This window comes from Salmo salar, chromosome ssa24 (assembly GCF_905237065.1).
Source record: "Salmo salar chromosome ssa24, Ssal_v3.1, whole genome shotgun sequence".
In the NCBI taxonomy this organism is placed as follows: Eukaryota; Metazoa; Chordata; class Actinopteri; order Salmoniformes; family Salmonidae; genus Salmo; species Salmo salar.
In genome coordinates this window covers 10,497,413-10,516,406 of record NC_059465.1, presented here as the reverse complement: position 1 = coordinate 10,516,406, position 18,994 = coordinate 10,497,413, and the positions used below count along the sequence as shown (strand labels likewise).

The window sequence follows — 18,994 nt, the reverse complement described above, 5'->3', positions numbered from 1 at the left end:
GATTCACACCCACGCCACCCTGTTTTCATATTCAACATAGACACACACTCCTAGACACACTGCAAATACAAATTAACTCAAAAATGCATAGACACACTCACAAATGAAAACCCACAGCTCACACAAACTCACATTCAGGGCACTCTCCCGCATGTACACACTTGCATGCTACATGGACCCGTAACATAGCTGGGACTGTTCTGTTGCTGCATGGACCTTGCTACATGGACCCGTAACATTGCTGGGACTGTTCTGTTGCTACATGGCTGAGCAGTGTGTGTCAAGGTTTCTTTCTGACGAGTGTGTGTTCTGGGAACAGCATCTGTGTTGTCATCGGCCATTCTCTCACACTTTTTTATTTTTCCCTTTTATCACTGTCCAGCTCTCTCTCTCTCATATATATAGATATATATATCAGTCTCTCTGTTTCAGCACAGTACAGCCATAAAACTGTCAACAGCTCATCTAGAGCAGAGTGAGGAAAAACTCAAGCATGAAGCACTGTCAGAAATATCCCCTTTCTGGCATAGATTTGCACATCTCATTTTTCTGAGTGACAAAGTATATAAATATGCTTGGAGGAGCTGGGGCTGGCTTGGCAAGTGATCCTCACTACTCTGGTTTTAGTTGGGTGGAGGAGTAGGGATTTGAACATTACTGTTTGATCTACAGGGTCCACAATCTCTTCTGGTGGTGATGAACGATGAGTCAAGTCAGATGGAGGGATTTTCATTTGCAATGCTATACAGTCTATGATCATTTGGGGTTAGCCAGAGGCAGCCTTTGTCCTACATACACGGAAAGTCCTCTGAAGACTGTGTGTGTGTTTTCGCAGACAGACAGGTGTGTGTGTGTGTGTGTGTGTGAGCCCAGACAGGAAGTGGGTCAGGCTGAGCGGAGCGGCAGACGACTGGTGTCCTTCAGCGTCTCCTTTTCTCCTCCTCCTCCTGGGCAGGCAGGCAGTGCTGACAGGTGACTGATGGGGTGACACACACCTGTCAGTGCTTAGTCTCCCCGCACTGACAGGAACGCCACCACCACAAACACAAACACACACACACGCACACGCACACACACACACGAACACAGACAGAGACACACACAGCCCTTGAACCAACTCAAGTACAGCACAGTGTGTGTGTAGAAAAACTTGCCGCAGTTCACCGAAGTTTAAATATAGTTCTATATTTGCATATTGACTTAAACAAACCATAAACAAACAAACCATTGGAGCGGCAGGTAGCCTAGTGGTTAGAGCGTTGGACTAGTAACCGAAAGGTTGCAAGATCGAATCCCCAAGCTGACAAGGTAAAAATCGGTCATTCTGCCCCTGAACAAGGCAGTTAACCCACTGTTCCTAGGTTGTCATTGAAAATAAGAATTTGTTCTTAACTGACTTGCCTAATTAAATAAAGGAAAAAAATATATAAAAAAATAACCGTATTGGAATAATAAACCATACATGTCAACCTAAAGCTACATTATAAAAACATGTCACCAACCCTATGCAAACAATAATAGCCATTGTCAAACACTGTCATGTCTCCTACTGTATGGCATTGATATTCATAACCAGTACAGTATAGAAGAAACACTCACAATAGAGGTTGTAAATCATCTCTCTCCTAAACTACCACCATTGTGCCCTTGAGCAAGGCACTCCCAGTGTGTGCGGTTGGGTACTGTGTCAGCAAAAATAAGAATTTCCATATAAAGATTTATAAAGACTTTATAAAGAGATTTACATAAATCAAATTGATTGTGTTCTGTTTGGAGTAATTGATCTTGTGGTGTCCAAGCGGAGGGCGGGGGTGTAGGGGAGGTTCATAGGTGTTGGCTGATGTTCTTGGCTCTCCTCAGGGTGAGCAGGTGACTCTGGTGGAAGGGTACGGAGCAGAAGACTCTGTCTGAAGGCAACAACGGGAGCTCTGCTGACGGGTTGGTGATTACAAACCTGCAGAGACAGTGGTACAGTAAGTGTGTGCCAACAGCAGAGGGAAGAGCATAGGTAGTGTACCTCTTCATGGAGGGGTTAGGAGGGTCCAGCAGGCGATACAGCCCAAAACACAGGATCTCCAACGAGTCCAGAGCCTGGCAGAACAACTCCTTGAAGTCCTCACACTGCAGAGGATATGGATGATAGGGAATCACTAGGACGTGTGTGTAGGTGGGCCTGTTTCTAGAACCGATGCACTGTGGGTTAGTGTATGTATGTGTCTATATACACTGAGTGTACAAAGCATTAGGAACACCTTCGTAATATTGAGTTGCCCCCCCTTTCCCTCAGAACAGCTTCAATTCGTCGGGGCATGGACTCTACGAGGTGTCGAAAGCTTTCCACAGGGATGCTGGCCCATGTTGACTCCAATGCTTCCCAGAGTTGTGTCACGTTGGCTGGATGTCCTTTTGAGTGGAGCACCATTCTTGATCCACACGGGAAACGGTTGAGCTTTCTACTACTAAACCCCCGTTCAAAGGCAATCTTTTGTCTTAGCCATTTTGTGTATTTATTTAACTAGGCAAGTCATTCCCCCTCTGAATGTCCCACATGCACCATCCATGTCTCCATTGTCTCAAGGCTTACAAAATACTACTTTAACCTGTCTCCTCTCCTTAATCGACACTGATAGAAGTGGATTTAAGTGACATCAATAAGGAATCATAGCTTTCACCTGGATCTACCTGGTCAATCTATGTCATAGACAGAGTAACTGTTCCTAATGTTTTGTACACTCAGCATAGGTGTGTGTCCATATAGGTGTATACTACCTGACCAAAAGTATGTGGACACCTGCTCGTTGAACATCTCATTCCAAAATCATGGGCATTAATATGGAGTTGGTCCCCCCTTTGCTGCTATAACATCCTCTACTCTTCTGGGAAGGCTTTAAACTAGATGTTGGAACATTGCTGCAGGGACTTGCTTCCATTCAGCCACAAGAACATTAGTGAGGTCGGGCACTAATGTTGGGCGATTATGCTTGGCTCACAGTCAGCGTTCAAATTCATCCCAAAGGTGTTCGATGGGGTTGAGGTCAGGGCTCTGTGCAGGCCAGTCAAGTTCTTCCAAACCGATCTCAAAAAAAACATTTCTGTATGGACCTCGCTTTGTGCACGGGGGTATTGTCATGCTGAAACAGGAAAGGGCCTTCCCCAAACTGTTGCCACAAAGTTGGAAGCACAGAATCGTCTAGAATGTCATTGTATGCTGAAGCGGTAAGATTTTCCTTCACTGGAACTAAGGGGCCTCATCACGACTCAGGATAAGACCCAGATGCGCATAGTACGGTTCTCAGAATATTTATTATAACAAAGGGGGCCGGCAAAAGGCAGGTCATTGGCAGGCAGAGGTTTGTAAACCAGGTCAGAGTCAGGCAGGTACAGGACGGCAGGCAGGCTCAGGGTCAGGACAGGCAGAAGGTCAGAACCGGACTAAAAAACAAAAACTGGAGAACAGGAAAAACAGGAAACACGCTGGTATGACCTGAGAAGACAAGACGAACTGCCAACTGACAAACAGAAAATGCAGGTATAAATACACAGGAGACAATGGGGAAAAATAGGGTGTACCTGGTGGGGGGTGGAGACAAGCACAAACAGGTGAAACAGATCAGGGGGTGACAGGCCTAGCCCAAACAATGAACCGAAGCAGTCCCGTTCTCGTGTGAGCTTGTGTGACCTATCACTTCGAGCCTGAGCCGTTGTTGCTCCTAAACGTTTCCACTTCACAATAACAGCACTTACAGTTGACCAGGGCAGCTCTAGCAGGGCATAAATTTGACAAACTGACTTGTTGGAAAGGTGGCACGTTGAAAGTCATTGACTTCTTCATTATGGGCCATTCTACTGCCAATGTTTGGCTATGGATATTGCATGGCTGTGTGCTCGATTTTATACACCTGTCAGCAATGGGTGCAGTTGAAATCGGCGAATCCACTAATTTGAAGGGGTGTCCACATACTTTTGTATATATAGTGTATGTCTGTGTGTGTTTGTAGTAGAAACTCACAGCGAGGCTGCAGAGGGGCTCATCCTGCACTGCCAGCTGTGCCAGTTTGGAGCGTTGGCGCAGCGCCCACATCTTCATGGACATCTCCCCTCCCCGCAGCTGGTTGTCCTCTGCCAGCTGGGCCTCCAGTAAGGGGGTGTCGCCACCCGTCACCAGCGTACAGATCAGACCAGGCACGTTGGCGTTGAAGTACGTCTACACGACAGACAGACAGACAGACAGACAGACAGACAGACAGACAGACAGACAGACAGACAGACAGACAGACAGACAGACAGACAGACAGACAGACAGACAGACAGACAGACAGACAGACAGACAGACAGACAGACAGACAGACAGACAGACAGACAGACAGACAGACAGGCAACCACTCAGAGGTAAGGTTAGGTTAGATTAGGTTAGTTATTGGTTATGTTAGCTAACCCTCAGCTCACAGTAACACTGTGTGTTCTACCCAAGGCCAATAACTAGAAATAGAGTTCCCCCACCCTGTTAAAATATACAGGCAGTTTTTCAGGTTAGTTGACTGGTTAGCTAGCTATCTTGGGGAGGCTATCAATCGTCCACCATCTTCGGTGCTCCAAATGCATGATCTTATAGCATTGAGAAGAGAAGAATGGATAAAGTAAAACATAAGTGGTATCATGCTTCCCAATGGTAATAATACTTTCAAGCCAAGAATTATAGCACTATTATAAGCAACTAAGTAGTACAGCTATTGATTAATTACTATTGCTATGGATTGAATGCTTTCCAAATGGCTATGGCTATGCCTATGGAGAGCTGATCAAAAATAGTGCACTATATAGGCAATAGGGTGCAACTTAGTACTCGGCCGTTGTGTCCTGTTCTGTCTACTCACGGCTGCCATGAGAGAGTCCAGTAGGTCGACAGAGAAGACGGAGCCTACAGAGAAGGCCTGGGTGAGGGTCAGGCTGGAGAAGTCCTCTTGGCTGTCCGCCTCGTTCACAAAGCACACGTTAGAGCTGTTCACTGGGGGAGAAAGGGACTAGTTAGTAGTCTAATTACAGTACAGTCAGTATAGAGGTCAGTGAAAGTTTCTGATTGGTCTAAAAGTTTTCGTTTAAACAGGGATCGCTGTGAATAATAGTACTGTACTTTTTTTTTTTAAATTTATCAATTGTCACCATTCACCTATAACTACATGGTATTTCCTGGTTTTCTCTGACCATGTGACCAGACCAGGAACGTCAGAAAAAAAAATCCTGTCCCTGTTTCGATGTAGCAAAGCACTAGGAAGTGAAATAGGCACAATACCCAGCTCTACCAGCAGAGGGACAGTGGTGCCGGCGCTGTGAGCAGGGGTGACCTCAGCCTTCTCGGGTATTGTAGGGATGTGGGAAAAGTCTAGTGTGTCTGCACAACACAACACATAACACACACTGTTACAATGGCACAAACTGAACACGACAACTACAAAAGTATAAATCAGTGATACACATCTATACCATTTCGACCTTACATTTTGGTCATTTTAGCAGTGTAATCAACTAAGGTAAAAACCCTCAAAAGAATGGGATTCCCAAAAGCATTTGCATAACATGATTGGTAAAACAGTGATTATTTTGTCACTAAACATGTGAACATTTCAGGTATTAGTGTGTATTACTAGGACATTATGCACCAATGTCCCCTACAAAAAATAACCCAACCTCAACACGCACGCACGCACGCACGCACGCACGCACGCACGCACGCACACGCACACACACACACACACACACACACACACACACACACACACACACACACACACACACACACTCCTGTAGTACAGATAAACAGTCATTGATAGGCAGCCCAGGCGGGTCGGTCCAGCCACTGTATGGCTCCAGTGAGACAGCATGCCTTAATTATGGATTAATTGTGTCATTAGCACATTCTGCTGTTGGCGACACATTGAGCCTGTCAAGGTTAATTACTGGAACATGTTTATTTTCTGTCAGCTTCTGTGGCAGGCTGTCACGTACACACACACACACACACACACACACACACACACACACACACACACACACACACACACACACACACACACACACACACACACACACACACACACACACACACACACACACACACACACACACACCCCATTCGCTCACACCGTTCCCGGAACACTTCTGCTGAGCCTTCAGGACTTTCTCTCAGCCCCTGTCTGTCTGTCTGTCTGTCTGACCACAATCTGTATGGCGCTCATACCACGGACATGACACACACACTCTTCACAGACAATATAAACACACACACACACACACACACAATCTCTCCTCTCACACTGACAGTCCAGCCTCGAGCCAAGCCAACGAATCGGATATTAAAGCAGCTAACAAACATTTAACAGTAATATTCTCCCAGCCCCCTGAACATTCTCCATGAACCTCTCTGGTCCCTCTCACTGACCGTGGCTCGGCCCCCGGTTATGACCACCAAACCCATGACCAAGCTCCAGCCCCTGTCCGTGGCCGTGACTTTGAGTGTGACTGAGTGTGCAGAGTGGGCCTGGCTCGGGGCTGAAGCGGATGTGGTAGAGGTTAACACAGAAGTGGATGGTCTCCTTATCCTGCATGGAGGGCTCAATGTAGATGGAGCTGGACAGAGAGCTGAGGACCACCACCATGGCACAGCGCTCCAACTTCAACGCACGCAGGTCTGCCCCACACAGAGGAGAGCCCTGGGGGAGAGAGTGGGGAGGGGGAGACGGAATGAGAATAGGGATGGGGTGAGGGGACAGGGGGAATCAGGCAAGGCAAGAGGAGTGGTACGTTCTATAGTCCTAGACACCTCTTCTACCTCGTTAGTCTCTTTACTAGGTATTCTAGCGATTAGAGTATCCTGACCAGTGGAGGCTGGTGGGAGAAGCTACAGGAGGACAGGCTCATTGTAATGACTGGAATGGAATTAATGGAATGGTATCAAGCACATCAAACACATGGACCCCCCCCCTTATTCCATTCCAGCCATTACAATAAGCCTGTCCTCCTATAGCTCATACCACCAGCCTCCTCTGATCCGGACCTATGCCTGTCGTGTATGTCAGCAAAAAGTCAAGTTTCTGTAGAATAATGGATAGATTTCAGATCTATTATAGAGTATTCCCACATGTCCAGAGACTCACAGGCAGGAAGTAGATATTGGGGAAGTATTGTATGTTGGGCCACTCCCTGCTGAAGTAGTGTGGGTCTCCCAGGAACACGACCGTCCTCAGCTCTGGGGCCGTCAGGCTGCTGGCCCTCAGAGGCATCATGAAGTCCCCCAGGCCCAGCAGGCTGGAGCCCCCGTCCCCAAAGACACACACCACCACGTGGTCCTGCAGCGCCAGGGTACTGGCACTCTGTCTGGTCTGAGGAGGATACACACAGACACACACAAATGCATGACTGGTGATGTTTATTATGTTATTACTACATGAATGTATTCTAGCTGGCTAGGTACAAGTAAGCTAGTGCCAGTGTGTGAGACAGTGAGTGTGTTCCTAATAGTGCTGAGCAATTAGTACTTTTTGAGGACGGTTCGGGTTCGGTTTCGGTTCGATTCTTAGAAAATTATCACGGTTTTTGATTTCGGCTTTAAAAAAAATAATGCATTATGAAAAATGTACATTCCAAAGCCAAAGCCAAATACAGTGAACATTCAATTGCCAAAACATAGAAAATATTCCATTGTCTCCGTCAGATCCACATTGGGTAGACATCAACAGAATATAGTAATAGTATTTTCAGTTGGGTAAATTACAATTTTATTTGATGACTTTATTATTTTTAAAGTGATCATTTCATCTCTGCTCAGTCAGTAGCAGCCAGTTAGACAACGTTATCTCTGTGCACCCCAAACTGTACTGTCTTTAGTCATCCTATTTAGCTAGTCTAGCCTGCCTAAGTATGCTGCAGAGCTGTCTGACGAAATCATTTTGCTAGTTCTTCAAAGTAGATAACACACACTTTCAGGTATCAATCAAATCAAATGTATTTATAAAGCCCTTTTTACATCAGCAGATGTCACAAAGTGCTATACAGAAACCCAGCCTAAAACCCCAAACCGCAAGCAATGCAGATGTAGAAGCACTGTTTCTATCCCTCTCTCTCTTCTTGTTGTGTTGTGTACGTTCCTCTCTCATGCAGTCTAAGCGGTCTGTGTGTATCTTACCAAACACAGCAGGCGTAAAAGTGTCCGAGACAGAAATAACAGGTGCAGTGGATTATGGTCATTGTAGTTAATTAACGTGTTTCTGCGCTGAACTTAGGTTGAATATTTGCTCAATGAAAACTACAACTCCCTTTAGCCCAGAGTCGCACATAGTTCTTGACTTGATTTCTCTCGTGAATTATTTGATTTCTCTCTAGAGAAACGGCACGTTGGGCTTACACAAAAAATAAACTAAATGGAATTCAAGTAATTGAACCGACGTCGGTCAATTAGTTGTTTAATAACCGGAAGAAAAAATATATGTTAATCGCTCACCATTAGTGCCTAATTGCCTATCTGTCCATGTCCCAGTCTTACCAGTGAGATGTCCTTCAGGGGAACAGGTGGGCACCAGTGGAACAGTCCTGTAGAGTCCAGCCCCACCTCCTCCTGCTGCTCCTCCTGCTGCTGCTGCTGCTCCCACACACACTCCCTCTCTCGAAGAGTCTCTCCCTCTGGGCTACAGCAGAGGACACACACACACACACACACACAAGCCTCAAGAGAGTGTGGGGGAAAAAGGGTGGAGGGAGAGAAGACAGGGGAGGCACACAGAGACTCATGCATACAGACACATTACCTATACACACGAGCACTGTCCACCAACTCTGGATGTCAAGAGCACAAAAGGGGAAATTAAAGGTATTCACTAGGGTAGTGGAATCACAGATAAAAAGGGTGGGGACGAGACCGGATAGACGGAGAGAGATAAAGAGAGGGAGACAGGAGTGAGAGGGATGGGGGGGGGGGAGAGAGGAAAGAGAGACACGGAGATAGAAAGAGGGAGAGAGCAGGGCACTACAATTTATTTAATCTGTATTCTGCTCACTAACTCACCTTCTGACCGTGCTCTCTCCTCCCTCCTCTCTCCTCCTCCCTCTCTGTCCTCCCTCCCTGTCCTCCTTCCCTGTCCTCCCTCTCTGTCCTCCCTCTCTGTCCTCTGACAGGATCTCCCAATATTAATGCCCAGAATGGGTTGAGTGAGGCGGCTGGGGAGCCGGCCCATTAATCAGCCTGTCAATCCCAGCCTCCTATTCCACTGTGCTCAGCTGTCCAGGACATAGCCTGCCCGCCTGCCCGCACCAGGCAGCCTCCACTAATGACAGTGCGATATATCATGGTGAGTTTTAAATTAAGTATTTGTCTCAGCATGTTCAAAACAAACATATTCCTGTGTAGAAGGCTGTGATTTCTCACCTGAAGGGCAGAACTCCCAGTGATGGACGTCTGAAGCCTAGACTCATGGCGGAGGTGTGAGATGAGACTGATGGGACACACACACACACACACACACAGATGAGAAACACACGGGTGAGAGACAGTCTTGCCGGTCAGACACACCCATAGGTGACAGACAGGCTCATAAGAGACATAGAAGGGTGACAGACAGCCATTCTGAGTCTCTGCTCTGTGTGAAAATGTGTAATGAGGCGAACAGGACAGACAGAGGCGCTTGGTGCTTTCTGCTAATATAGGTCCTAAAGAAAAGCCTGATTTTTCAGCCCAGTGGAGAAAAGTGGGATGAGGACTCCCCCTAGTGGAAGAGTTAGAGACTGCACCTTCTCTGCACCTCTCAACATCCGTCTCAGTTGCTTTGCTCTTGTGAAACTGAGGTTAGTACTAAAAAGGTCTGTGAGTGTAAAAAGGCTTGTCTTGGTCATTGTATTGTTGCCGTACCATCTTTCTGCTCAGTGCACCTGCAGGGTCTCATCCTGGGCAAATCCTTGATGTCTCTGTGACACACAGAGCAGTACATACTCGCCCTGACAAACACACAGGTACGCAAAAATGACTAACATGAATACTCCCCACATACAGAAGTATTTGAGTCAAGGCTCTAGTTTATGAACTAATATTAGAGTGGTACAGTACCTTCTGGCATCACTGGCATTGCTGGCTATGAGGAAACCCAGAGTCCACAGCTTTATTTTGATGTGACTGGGAGGATTCACCAACACACTGACAAACAACAAAACAACTTTAACAGGCAGCCCATCCACAACACTACTGTTAATGTGTAAAATAATCAAATACCTGTAAGCATTATAAAAATGACTATCTACTACTACAACTACCACAGATAGAACAATGAGACAGATATTTTACTGTATAAATGTGAAGGATCTGCTTGGCATTTCCACTCACTACCAAATATGGTAGTGAGAGGAAGCCCACTGGCGGGCAGTGGGAGAAGACGGAACGAGATGGATTTTGGCCAACATTCTGCAGGTTTTCTCATCTATTAAACATTTGATCTCAATACAGTTTTCTGTTCCCAAAACTAGAATCTGTTATGAACAGTGGACTAAGATTTGTAGACTTTACCCTTTGCAAAAGTTTTTAAAAATGCGTTGTTTAGAAGAACTGCAAAGGCAAATTGAGTTATTGCACACGCGCACTTCACTGAGTAGGTGTTCCCTAACGGAAATATGCAGATAATGCTAGAACACGCCAATAGGATGTCGCTAGCTCGTGCTTGGCTCTACCCCCCTCCTTGCATGTTCTGCCCACTATGGCTCATTTGATCCCATTGGAAACAACAGGCTGTGGTCGATCTTGGTTTAGTTCTAAAAATCTTTGCTGCTGCTGCTACTGCTACTGCTACTACAGGAAGAGTGGGGATCCTTAATAAATTCAAATACTACTGATACTACTACTACTTCTACTGCTCCTGCTACTACAGCAAGAGTGGGGATCCTTAATAAATACAAATACTATTACTGCTGCTGCTGCTACTACTACCGCTCCTACTATGCTACGACTACTGCTGCTACTACTACTGCTACTGCAGGAAGAGTGGGGATCCTTAATAAATACAAATACTACTGCTACTACTACTGTTACTACTGCTGCTACTACTACTGTTACTACTGCTGCTACTACTACTGTTACTACTGCTGCTACTACTACTGTTACTACTGCTGCTACTACTACTGTTACTACTGCTGCTACTATTACTGTTACTACTGCTGCTACTACTACTACTACAGGAAGAGTGGAGATCCTTAATAAATACAAATACTACTACTGCTACAACTACTAGTTACTTACTTGAAATCTTGGTCTCCGCTCTGATACTCAATCCCAATCAACAGCAACCTCAGCTTCAGGAAACATAGCCTGACCCATACACAGGCACACAAGCAGACAGGCACACAAGCAGACAGGCACACAAGCAGACAGGCACACAAGCAGACAGGCACACAGGCACACAAGCAGACAGGCAGGCAGGCAGACAGGCACACAGGCAGACAGGCACACAGGCACACAAGCAGACAGGCACACAGGCAGACAGGCACACAGGCACACAAGCAGACAGGCACACAAGCAGACAGGCAGAAGGGCACACAAGCAGACAGGCAGGCAGACAGAGAGAGAGAAATCATGTTTGTTTGTAGTAATAGAACACTGATATGTCTCTCTGTAGCGGACAGAAAAACTGACTTGCTGGCCTGAGCGAAGGACATCCCTATGAAGGAGGGGGACAGGTGCTCTGTGTAGATCTCATTGTAGAGGCCCTCTCTGTACAGGTTCTGCCAGGTGTCTCCATCCTGCTGTAAGACAAAGTGGCAACAGAGATTCAGTAGCAACAGAGATACCTGACAAAAAGTACAGCACTGTGATGGAGTCTAGTATAACAGTTAAAGCTCCTGACTTCGGACCACATGTCCCCTGGCGACAGGGGTTGGAGTCATGTCTCTCGGCCAAGCCTGTCTGTGCCCCCATCTCCCTCTCTGCTCTCCCACCCTGCTTTCAGAAATACATTCAAATACTTAATAAGGGATCAGAATAGTGCACTTTATTGTTGACATACCTCGATCTCACTCTGCATGGTGAACAGGTTGGTCAACAGCGTGGAGAGGCCAGGCACCAGGCAGCTCTGAGACATGAAACCCAGTTTGAGCTCTGCCAGGCAGATCACTGCATCACCTCGACTCCAGTCCCAGTTAGGCACGTTCTGCAGGAACGCCTTGGGAGCACACACACGCACACACGACACATCATCCAGCAACAGTAGCCATACTTGTTAGTAAGACGTATATAGGCATCGAGGACTGGCAGCCTACCTTACTGTTGTGCTTCAGCATCTGAACTATAATCCTGGTGTTGGGACAATACTGTTTGATGGAGATCACCCTGACAGAGGACACACACACTCTTAAAACATGTTGTTTTATCTTATTATTTAGATTTAGCTTTGTGTCAGAAAGGATAGCAAACTAGAGAGCAGGTGAACGTGTATGTGTGCGCGCGTGTACTTGTCTAGCTATGTGTGCATGCACCTGAGCCCTCCCTACCTCATGAGATTGGCAGCGTCCTCCTTATGCTGGTCTGAGGTGAACCTGTCACAGATGATCAGGCAAGCTCCTGCTTTATGCATCTACACACAGAGGATAGCATCAAGCCAGTACTACCATGTACCACAGTCACTAAACCATCATTACTCTGCATCCCTGTGTCCCTCCTGTACCCTTCCCAGTGTACGTGTCTCCCTCTCTGTGTTGGTGGCCTAGTTGTACGTGGTAAGCAGAGGCTAGCCAGTAACTTCTAGCCACTGTGGTGACGTGTAACCTTCCTGAGATCTAAGAGCCAACAGTCGCTCCAGGAGGAACAAGCTAGCTTCTTGCTCTAGATTCCACAACTGTGCACAGTTGGCTTGGAGTACAAGCGCTAATGTTAGCATCCGATTGCTAGATGGTAGTATGTCCAGTTACACACTCAGTCAAGTCGGAGAGTTTGTCTGGACAAAAATGATTACAAAACCATTGTTTGGTGTCCCCACAATTGGTGTGTGTGAATATTGTTTGTGCAGACTAACTTGTTGTATCAAAACAGTTGTGTCAAATGTGTTGTACGTCCGTTATCCAAACTGAGTGTGTACTTGGCTCTAGTACCTTCACTCTCTCCAGGTCTCTCCTCTGCATCACTGAGCCCTGGTAGAAGGTGACCTTCAGGAACCACCTCAGGAAGAACGCCTCCAGCTCCTGGTTAGGACGGAAGCTGGCAAAGGCAGAGATAGCAGTGTCTGAAACGGGACCCTAATCCCTATGTAGTGCACAACATTTGACGGGGGCCCAGGTTGGGCTCAAAGGTAACGCTGTGACTCACTTTCCCAGGAAGAGCACCTTGACGTCGACCTCTCCCCTGTCCTCATGTAGAAAATCTTTCATAAAGGCAGAGGCGCTGCTCAGAGTGATGTGACCACACACCACCACATGGCTAGCGTGCACGCATGCACACACACACACACACACACACACACACACACACACACACACACACACACACACACACACACACACACACACACACACACACACACACACAGGGAGGAACATTAACATGGATGGGTGGAGATAGAATGTTAGTCTTTCTCTCATTCTAAGAAGCATTATATCAGATATACTGAGGATTTCGTCGTTTTTGTTTAGGTCCAGTGTATATTATCATGTTGTGTGACATAAAAAAATTTACCTTGTAGCTGCTACTACACCAACTGCTTTATTTTGGTCATCTCCGATAAACTGTAGTAAGATGACTCACGTCTTGCCTGAGACACCCGTGAAGCTTCCATCAAACCTCTTCCTGTTAATGATGATCTGAACCACCTCTGGGACAAAGTTGGCAAACAGACCCTGAGAGAGACAGAGAGAAAGAGAGAAAGAGAGAGAGAGAGAGAGAGACAGAGACATGATGTGTATCTAAATCACATCCTCAATGGACCACTGACAGTGACTCCATCCCAAATGGCACCATATTCCCTATGAAGTGCACTACTTTTGACCAGAACCCTATGGGCCCTGTTCAAGGTAGTGCACTTTATAAGGCAGGGATGGGCAACTTTGAAATAAATCTGTAGTTTGCGGGTCTGCGTACCCACAACCATACCCAGATACGCAGTCAGAGCCAGTCCTAGCCTTTTGGGTGCCCTAAGCAAAATCCCAAAAATGTTAGCTGACATGAGCTAATTTGTTTATTTTTCGAAATTTATCCATAGGCCTACAAAAAGGGGGGCCAAGGGCCGCATCCCTGATATGGGGGGGATCGGGTGCCATTCGGGAAGCAGACAGTAGCTTTCATGGACTGGATTTCCATAGCACTTTCCTATGCTTAAAGGCTCTTTACATTGTATGGGGGGAGTCAATACTGTCTTATGAGATTTACCAGTCCAATAAAGATGAAGATGATGACGAAGAGGCGTCCCAGGGTCGTCCTCAACTCCACGTCACCATAGCCCACCGTTGACATGGTAACAACCAGGAAGTAAACACACTCAAAGTAGTAGAGAGGTTGGGGGTTGGAGAAGTCCAGCCAGGGGTCACCTGAGTTTTCCAGCTGCAGCAAGACCAGGTCTCATGAGAGAGAGTGGTTAAAGTTGAGATCCTCATAAGGTGAAACAGTGCCACTGGTCTCCCCAGGCCATTTGTTATTGTTTTGTTTATGAAACGGAGGAGATGAGCATCCAGCATTGTGGTAAAAAAAAATCAGAGTACACACTCTACTATTCTATTGCGCGTTCAATGATGTCCAACATCATTTTTTTGTTGAAGTATTGTCTTTGTTGTTATAATATCGCAAACAGACGTGGCAGTTTCACCGCTATGGATTCCAGCTTTAATGTTAGCAGAATTACTCATTTTAGTATTAGCTGAATTAATCATAATACACAAATTTACAAGATTAGTGCAATAGTGCCTCAACTGTCTATCAAAATGGTTTGCTTATTTCTCTGTGAATGTAAAGAGTGTGGAGAGAACCAAGACATGAATGGAAATGACACAAACACACCAGGTGGATGAAACCAGCTGAGGTCAGCAGCGTGCCTGTTAGGATGGCAACCAGGCGGGAGAGTTTCAGAGTGGTGCTGGGAATACAGAGTGACAGAAAATGTGAGTGGGACTGAGAGAATGTAAGTGAGAGAATGTGGTGAGAGAGAGAGAATGTGTGAGAGAGAGAGAGAAAGTTCAATTGAATTAACAGGCAGACATGCATTTAAAACAAGTCACATTGCTTGTATCTCATACATGCTGAAAATGTGAAAGTCAATGGAATCATCATCCTTACTTTTCATCCCTGTTCCGGCCTCTATTTGATGCACATTTGATGGAAATTGCACATTGTAAATATGGTACTGGTACTGTATATAGTATTCTTACTTACTTTATCATGTTCTTATTTATAGATCGTGTGTGTTTTTGTTGTATCTTGTTATTTTTACTATTACATCGTTATTGATTACTGTATTGTTGGGATTAGAGCTTGCAAGAAAGACATTTCACTGTACTTGTGCATGTGACATTAAAACTTTAAACTTGATGTAGATGTACCGTATGTGTTGCTGTATTACCTGTTGCTGTTGAAGACGTTGAGAATCTGCAGAACGACTGGTAACTCCAGTATGTGCAGAGCTCTGATGAACCTCAGACCTGGGCCAGATATGCAAAATAAGACATTAGCTTATAGGGTTGCAAAATGTCAGTAAATTCCGGTAAATCTTCCAACTGGGGTTTCTGGAAAACCTGGGAATTTTAGGAAAGTTACCAAAATCTTGCAACACTAACTTTTAGGAAAGTTACCAAAATCTTGCAACACTCAGTTCGAAGAAGAAAAAATACAATAATAATAATAATTTAAAAAATAATAATGAAAAGCTTATATTGGTTATTAAAACCAATATTGGGAGAGATTTGAACATCCCATCCCATGTTGCTTTAAATGACCCATAACGTTGATGGCGTATAAGTGTGTAGACCAACTGCATGTGGGTCGTTCCACCAATTCGGTGCCTTTAGAGAAGTGTAACTTGGTTAAAAAAAAAATGTACGTTTGATTTCACCTAATTTTTACATTTTGTCATAATGCCTATATCAACAAGATTTCCCATCTCAAGAGGTTAAATTAAAAAAAATACTATCGTAAGTGCCAAATAACGTTACAGGGTTGACTGTAACCGATTGCCGATTTCATTATTAATCAGCCATAAATCCCATTGTGACAGGGCGAATGGAAGCTTGTTGTGTGCAGCAGGGAGTGGAAATTGAATGCAAGCTTCACAAAAAAATTGAAATTGTTAAAAAAAAAAAATCAACCCTATCTATGGGTAACTGGATTGACATGTTATGCTCGACCAACTCAGTACTTTACCACAAAATGGCCAAAAAGAGTTGAACCAGCTCACCTGCTTTTACACTATGTTTTGATTATTACATGTTCAATGTTTCTTTTGAAAAAAAATATTGTAAAAGGAATTATTTCACCAAATTAAAACGAGAGTTCAGTTCACGTAACAGGGTTGACCTTAAAATGAGGGACCAATGTAAATGAATCACTAATGACATTAAATAAATAATAATCTTCAGAAATTACTTTCTCAAAGCAACAAAATAACTAGGGCTTTACGGTGGTGAAAACTTGGAGAAATGTTGGGGTTAAGTGGGTTGAATCTTCCTAGAAGTGACAGAGGGTGCACAGCAGGAATGGTCAAAATGCTGAATTTTGGCACTTTAGCAAGTATGTCAGAGGAAGCTAGTGGGAGGAGCTATAGGAGGACAGGCTAATGGTGATGGCTGGAATAATGGAAAGGAATCAAACATATAGAAACCAGATGTTTGATTCTATTCCATTATTCCTTTCCAGCCATTACAATGAGCCTGTCCTCATATCGCTCATCCCACCAGCCTCCTCTGGTCTTTATTCATATTTTAAAAATCGGATTAATTGAATTCTCCATGTGGTCTATATTAAAGGGCACTTCATTTAATATACAGTAACAGGCTTTCAAAATGCAATATTGTTCAAATACAATTTATAGTTAAAATATCAAAGAGGCGCAAAAGGCACTCTTTGTGGAATGACCCATGTATGAGTGTCTTACCCAGCCAGGCTCGACGGGAAAACAGGGTAACAATGGAAGGAGTAATGGTGAAAAAATCCACCAGGGATCTCAAGTCAACCCAAACCGTCAGCTTATCCTGGGCCGCCAAAAACTGGTGAACAATGACACACAGGAAAGACAAGAGTAATGCACACTGCTTTGTCTAAACCCAAAATGTGTGACATTATTTTGTATGTGTCCTATTGGCTAAATGCCTCACCCTGAGCCCAAAATACAGAAGGTGGCAGATGTTGAAGCTCAAATCAATGAGGAAAGCTATGCTGTATTCTTTCATGCAGGACTCTACTGGGCTGAGAGGAGCGGGAGAAGACATTTTAGTTTCTCTCTGGCTCTTTGTCTTGGACCTTTCTAGTGAACAAACAAAACTTTGTTTTGATCCCATCACCATGATATTATGATGCAACTCACTCAGTAGAGAGGATGATATAGGTCAGGATGGAGCCAATGTTGAAACAGAATATCAGCACCATCTGTTGAGGAAGGAAAGCGTGAGAAATACAATAGTAGGACTGAAGAAGAAAAACATTAGTCGTCTTCCTGCATGTCTTGTGACTTACTAGGACTTTGCCAGGCAGATGTTGAGCCGATATCACAGAGAACGCCCATTCCTTCAAGGCATTCCTCAGATTGAAATCTGTCTGCACACTAATGCTCTGCAACATCACAGTAACAAGACTCTAACTGTTCATAGGCCGGCACAGTACACACCAGATTGACATGTGGTCACACTGTAGATGTAGGCTTACATAACTCTGCCTTTGTCATCCCCCTACTCTCTTCCTCTCCATCTTCTCTTTCTACCTTTTCCCCTCACCTGTCTGTGTGCCCAGCGCTGTCGTCGGGGTCTGAAAATCCCAATGCTATTGAACCCTCTGTGAGCAACCTTCCAGAGCAGCAGGGCCAGCAGCCCCCCCAGGAAGACAGACAGGGAGGAGAGGAGGAAGGCCCACCACAGCCTGTGCCCCCGATAGAGGCAGTGGGTGTGGGAAATAGGAGGGAAAGTGTGGGGGATCTTCATGGCCATGGGGGTGTGCCAATAAATGTGCGGGGCAAAGGGGGGCGGGGTGGTGTAGGTGTAAATGGAGGCAGTCACCATCAGTTTTACAGTTCCTTTTGAGGCCAAAAAAAATGTGTTAGTCTAACTTGGCCTGTGTTTTAGTGGAATGAATGGTTGTTCCATCTACTAGCTAGCTGTCAGTTACATTGTGGTATCCCTATGATGGCATCACATCATTGGTAAAGAAAATAAACCATTACATTACATACAAGTGTCAGTAAACTCCCTAATCAGCAGATGCCAATTTGTATGTTTTTGTGAACGACATAATGGCTAACGTTACTGTAGGCTAAAAACGTTAGCTAGTTAGCTAACGATAGTTAGCTAGCTATTATGCAGAGATAGCTAATTTAGCTAACTCGAATAGGATTCTGTGGCTAAAAGTTTAATTTGAAGGTCCCACATCACTACAAGATATTAAGTATTTAGCTACAAACTCTTATAACAACCCTAAATTGACAAGAATTGTAATTCAATTTGTGATCATCATCAGATAGCTAGCTACCTGAAAGGCAAGGCTTGTCTTCGTCAAATCAGAGCGCGAGGATCGGTGGGCGTGGTTGATAACAAGGGTACGGGATGATTATTGGTGGACCGTACAACCAAAAATGAACCCTTTTGGCGCGTTCGAACATGTATTTGTGCAAACACGCTTACTTTGTGAAGTACTGTGTGAAATAACTCGTATTCGTTCTTGCTCTCCAAACCTTTGACAATGTCAAGTCTACAAAACGTAGTCCACTCTGCCAAAGTTTAGGAGAGAAAGAACGACAACGAGTTATTTCACATGACATATTTTAGTTTTGGTAACTGAAAACTGTAT

The 18,994-nt window shown here is 45.0% G+C and overlaps 1 protein-coding gene across 1 annotated transcript; it reads right to left on the bottom strand.

The window, feature by feature from the left end:
• Nucleotides 1-1,713: 1,713 nt before the first annotated feature.
• On the bottom strand, nt 1,714-18,781 carry LOC106585114 (calcium-activated potassium channel subunit alpha-1). The gene is made up of 28 exons (XM_014170958.2): nt 18,677-18,781; nt 17,929-18,224; nt 17,672-17,767; nt 17,523-17,584; nt 17,314-17,404; nt 17,094-17,205; nt 15,567-15,645; nt 15,008-15,083; nt 14,384-14,554; nt 13,763-13,854; nt 13,328-13,438; nt 13,114-13,219; nt 12,517-12,599; nt 12,286-12,355; nt 12,033-12,188; nt 11,663-11,772; nt 11,270-11,338; nt 10,091-10,177; nt 9,896-9,981; nt 9,416-9,482; nt 8,537-8,678; nt 7,152-7,376; nt 6,437-6,707; nt 5,291-5,389; nt 4,875-5,005; nt 4,010-4,204; nt 2,018-2,121; nt 1,714-1,954 (listed from the first exon to the last, which is right to left on the bottom strand). Exons 2-28 carry the CDS (start codon nt 18,208-18,210, stop codon nt 1,825-1,827), a joined length of 3,303 nt encoding a protein of 1,100 aa, XP_014026433.1. The 5' UTR covers nt 18,211-18,224; nt 18,677-18,781; the 3' UTR covers nt 1,714-1,824.
• Nucleotides 18,782-18,994: the final 213 nt, after the last annotated feature.

Bases quoted from the DNA above. Each gene is read 5' to 3' on its own strand.
- LOC106585114 (XM_014170958.2), bottom strand. From the start codon at position 18,210: ATGGTGACTGCCTCCATTTACACCTACACCACCCCGCCCCCCTTTGCC. The intron at 12,356-12,516 runs GTAGGGAGGGCT...GTCCTCTGTCAG, and splicing joins GACGCTGCCAATCTCATGAG to GGTGATCTCCATCAAACAGT. The intron at 7,377-8,536 runs GTAAGACTGGGA...TATCCTCCTCAG, and splicing joins CCCTGAAGGACATCTCACTG to ACCAGACAGAGTGCCAGTAC.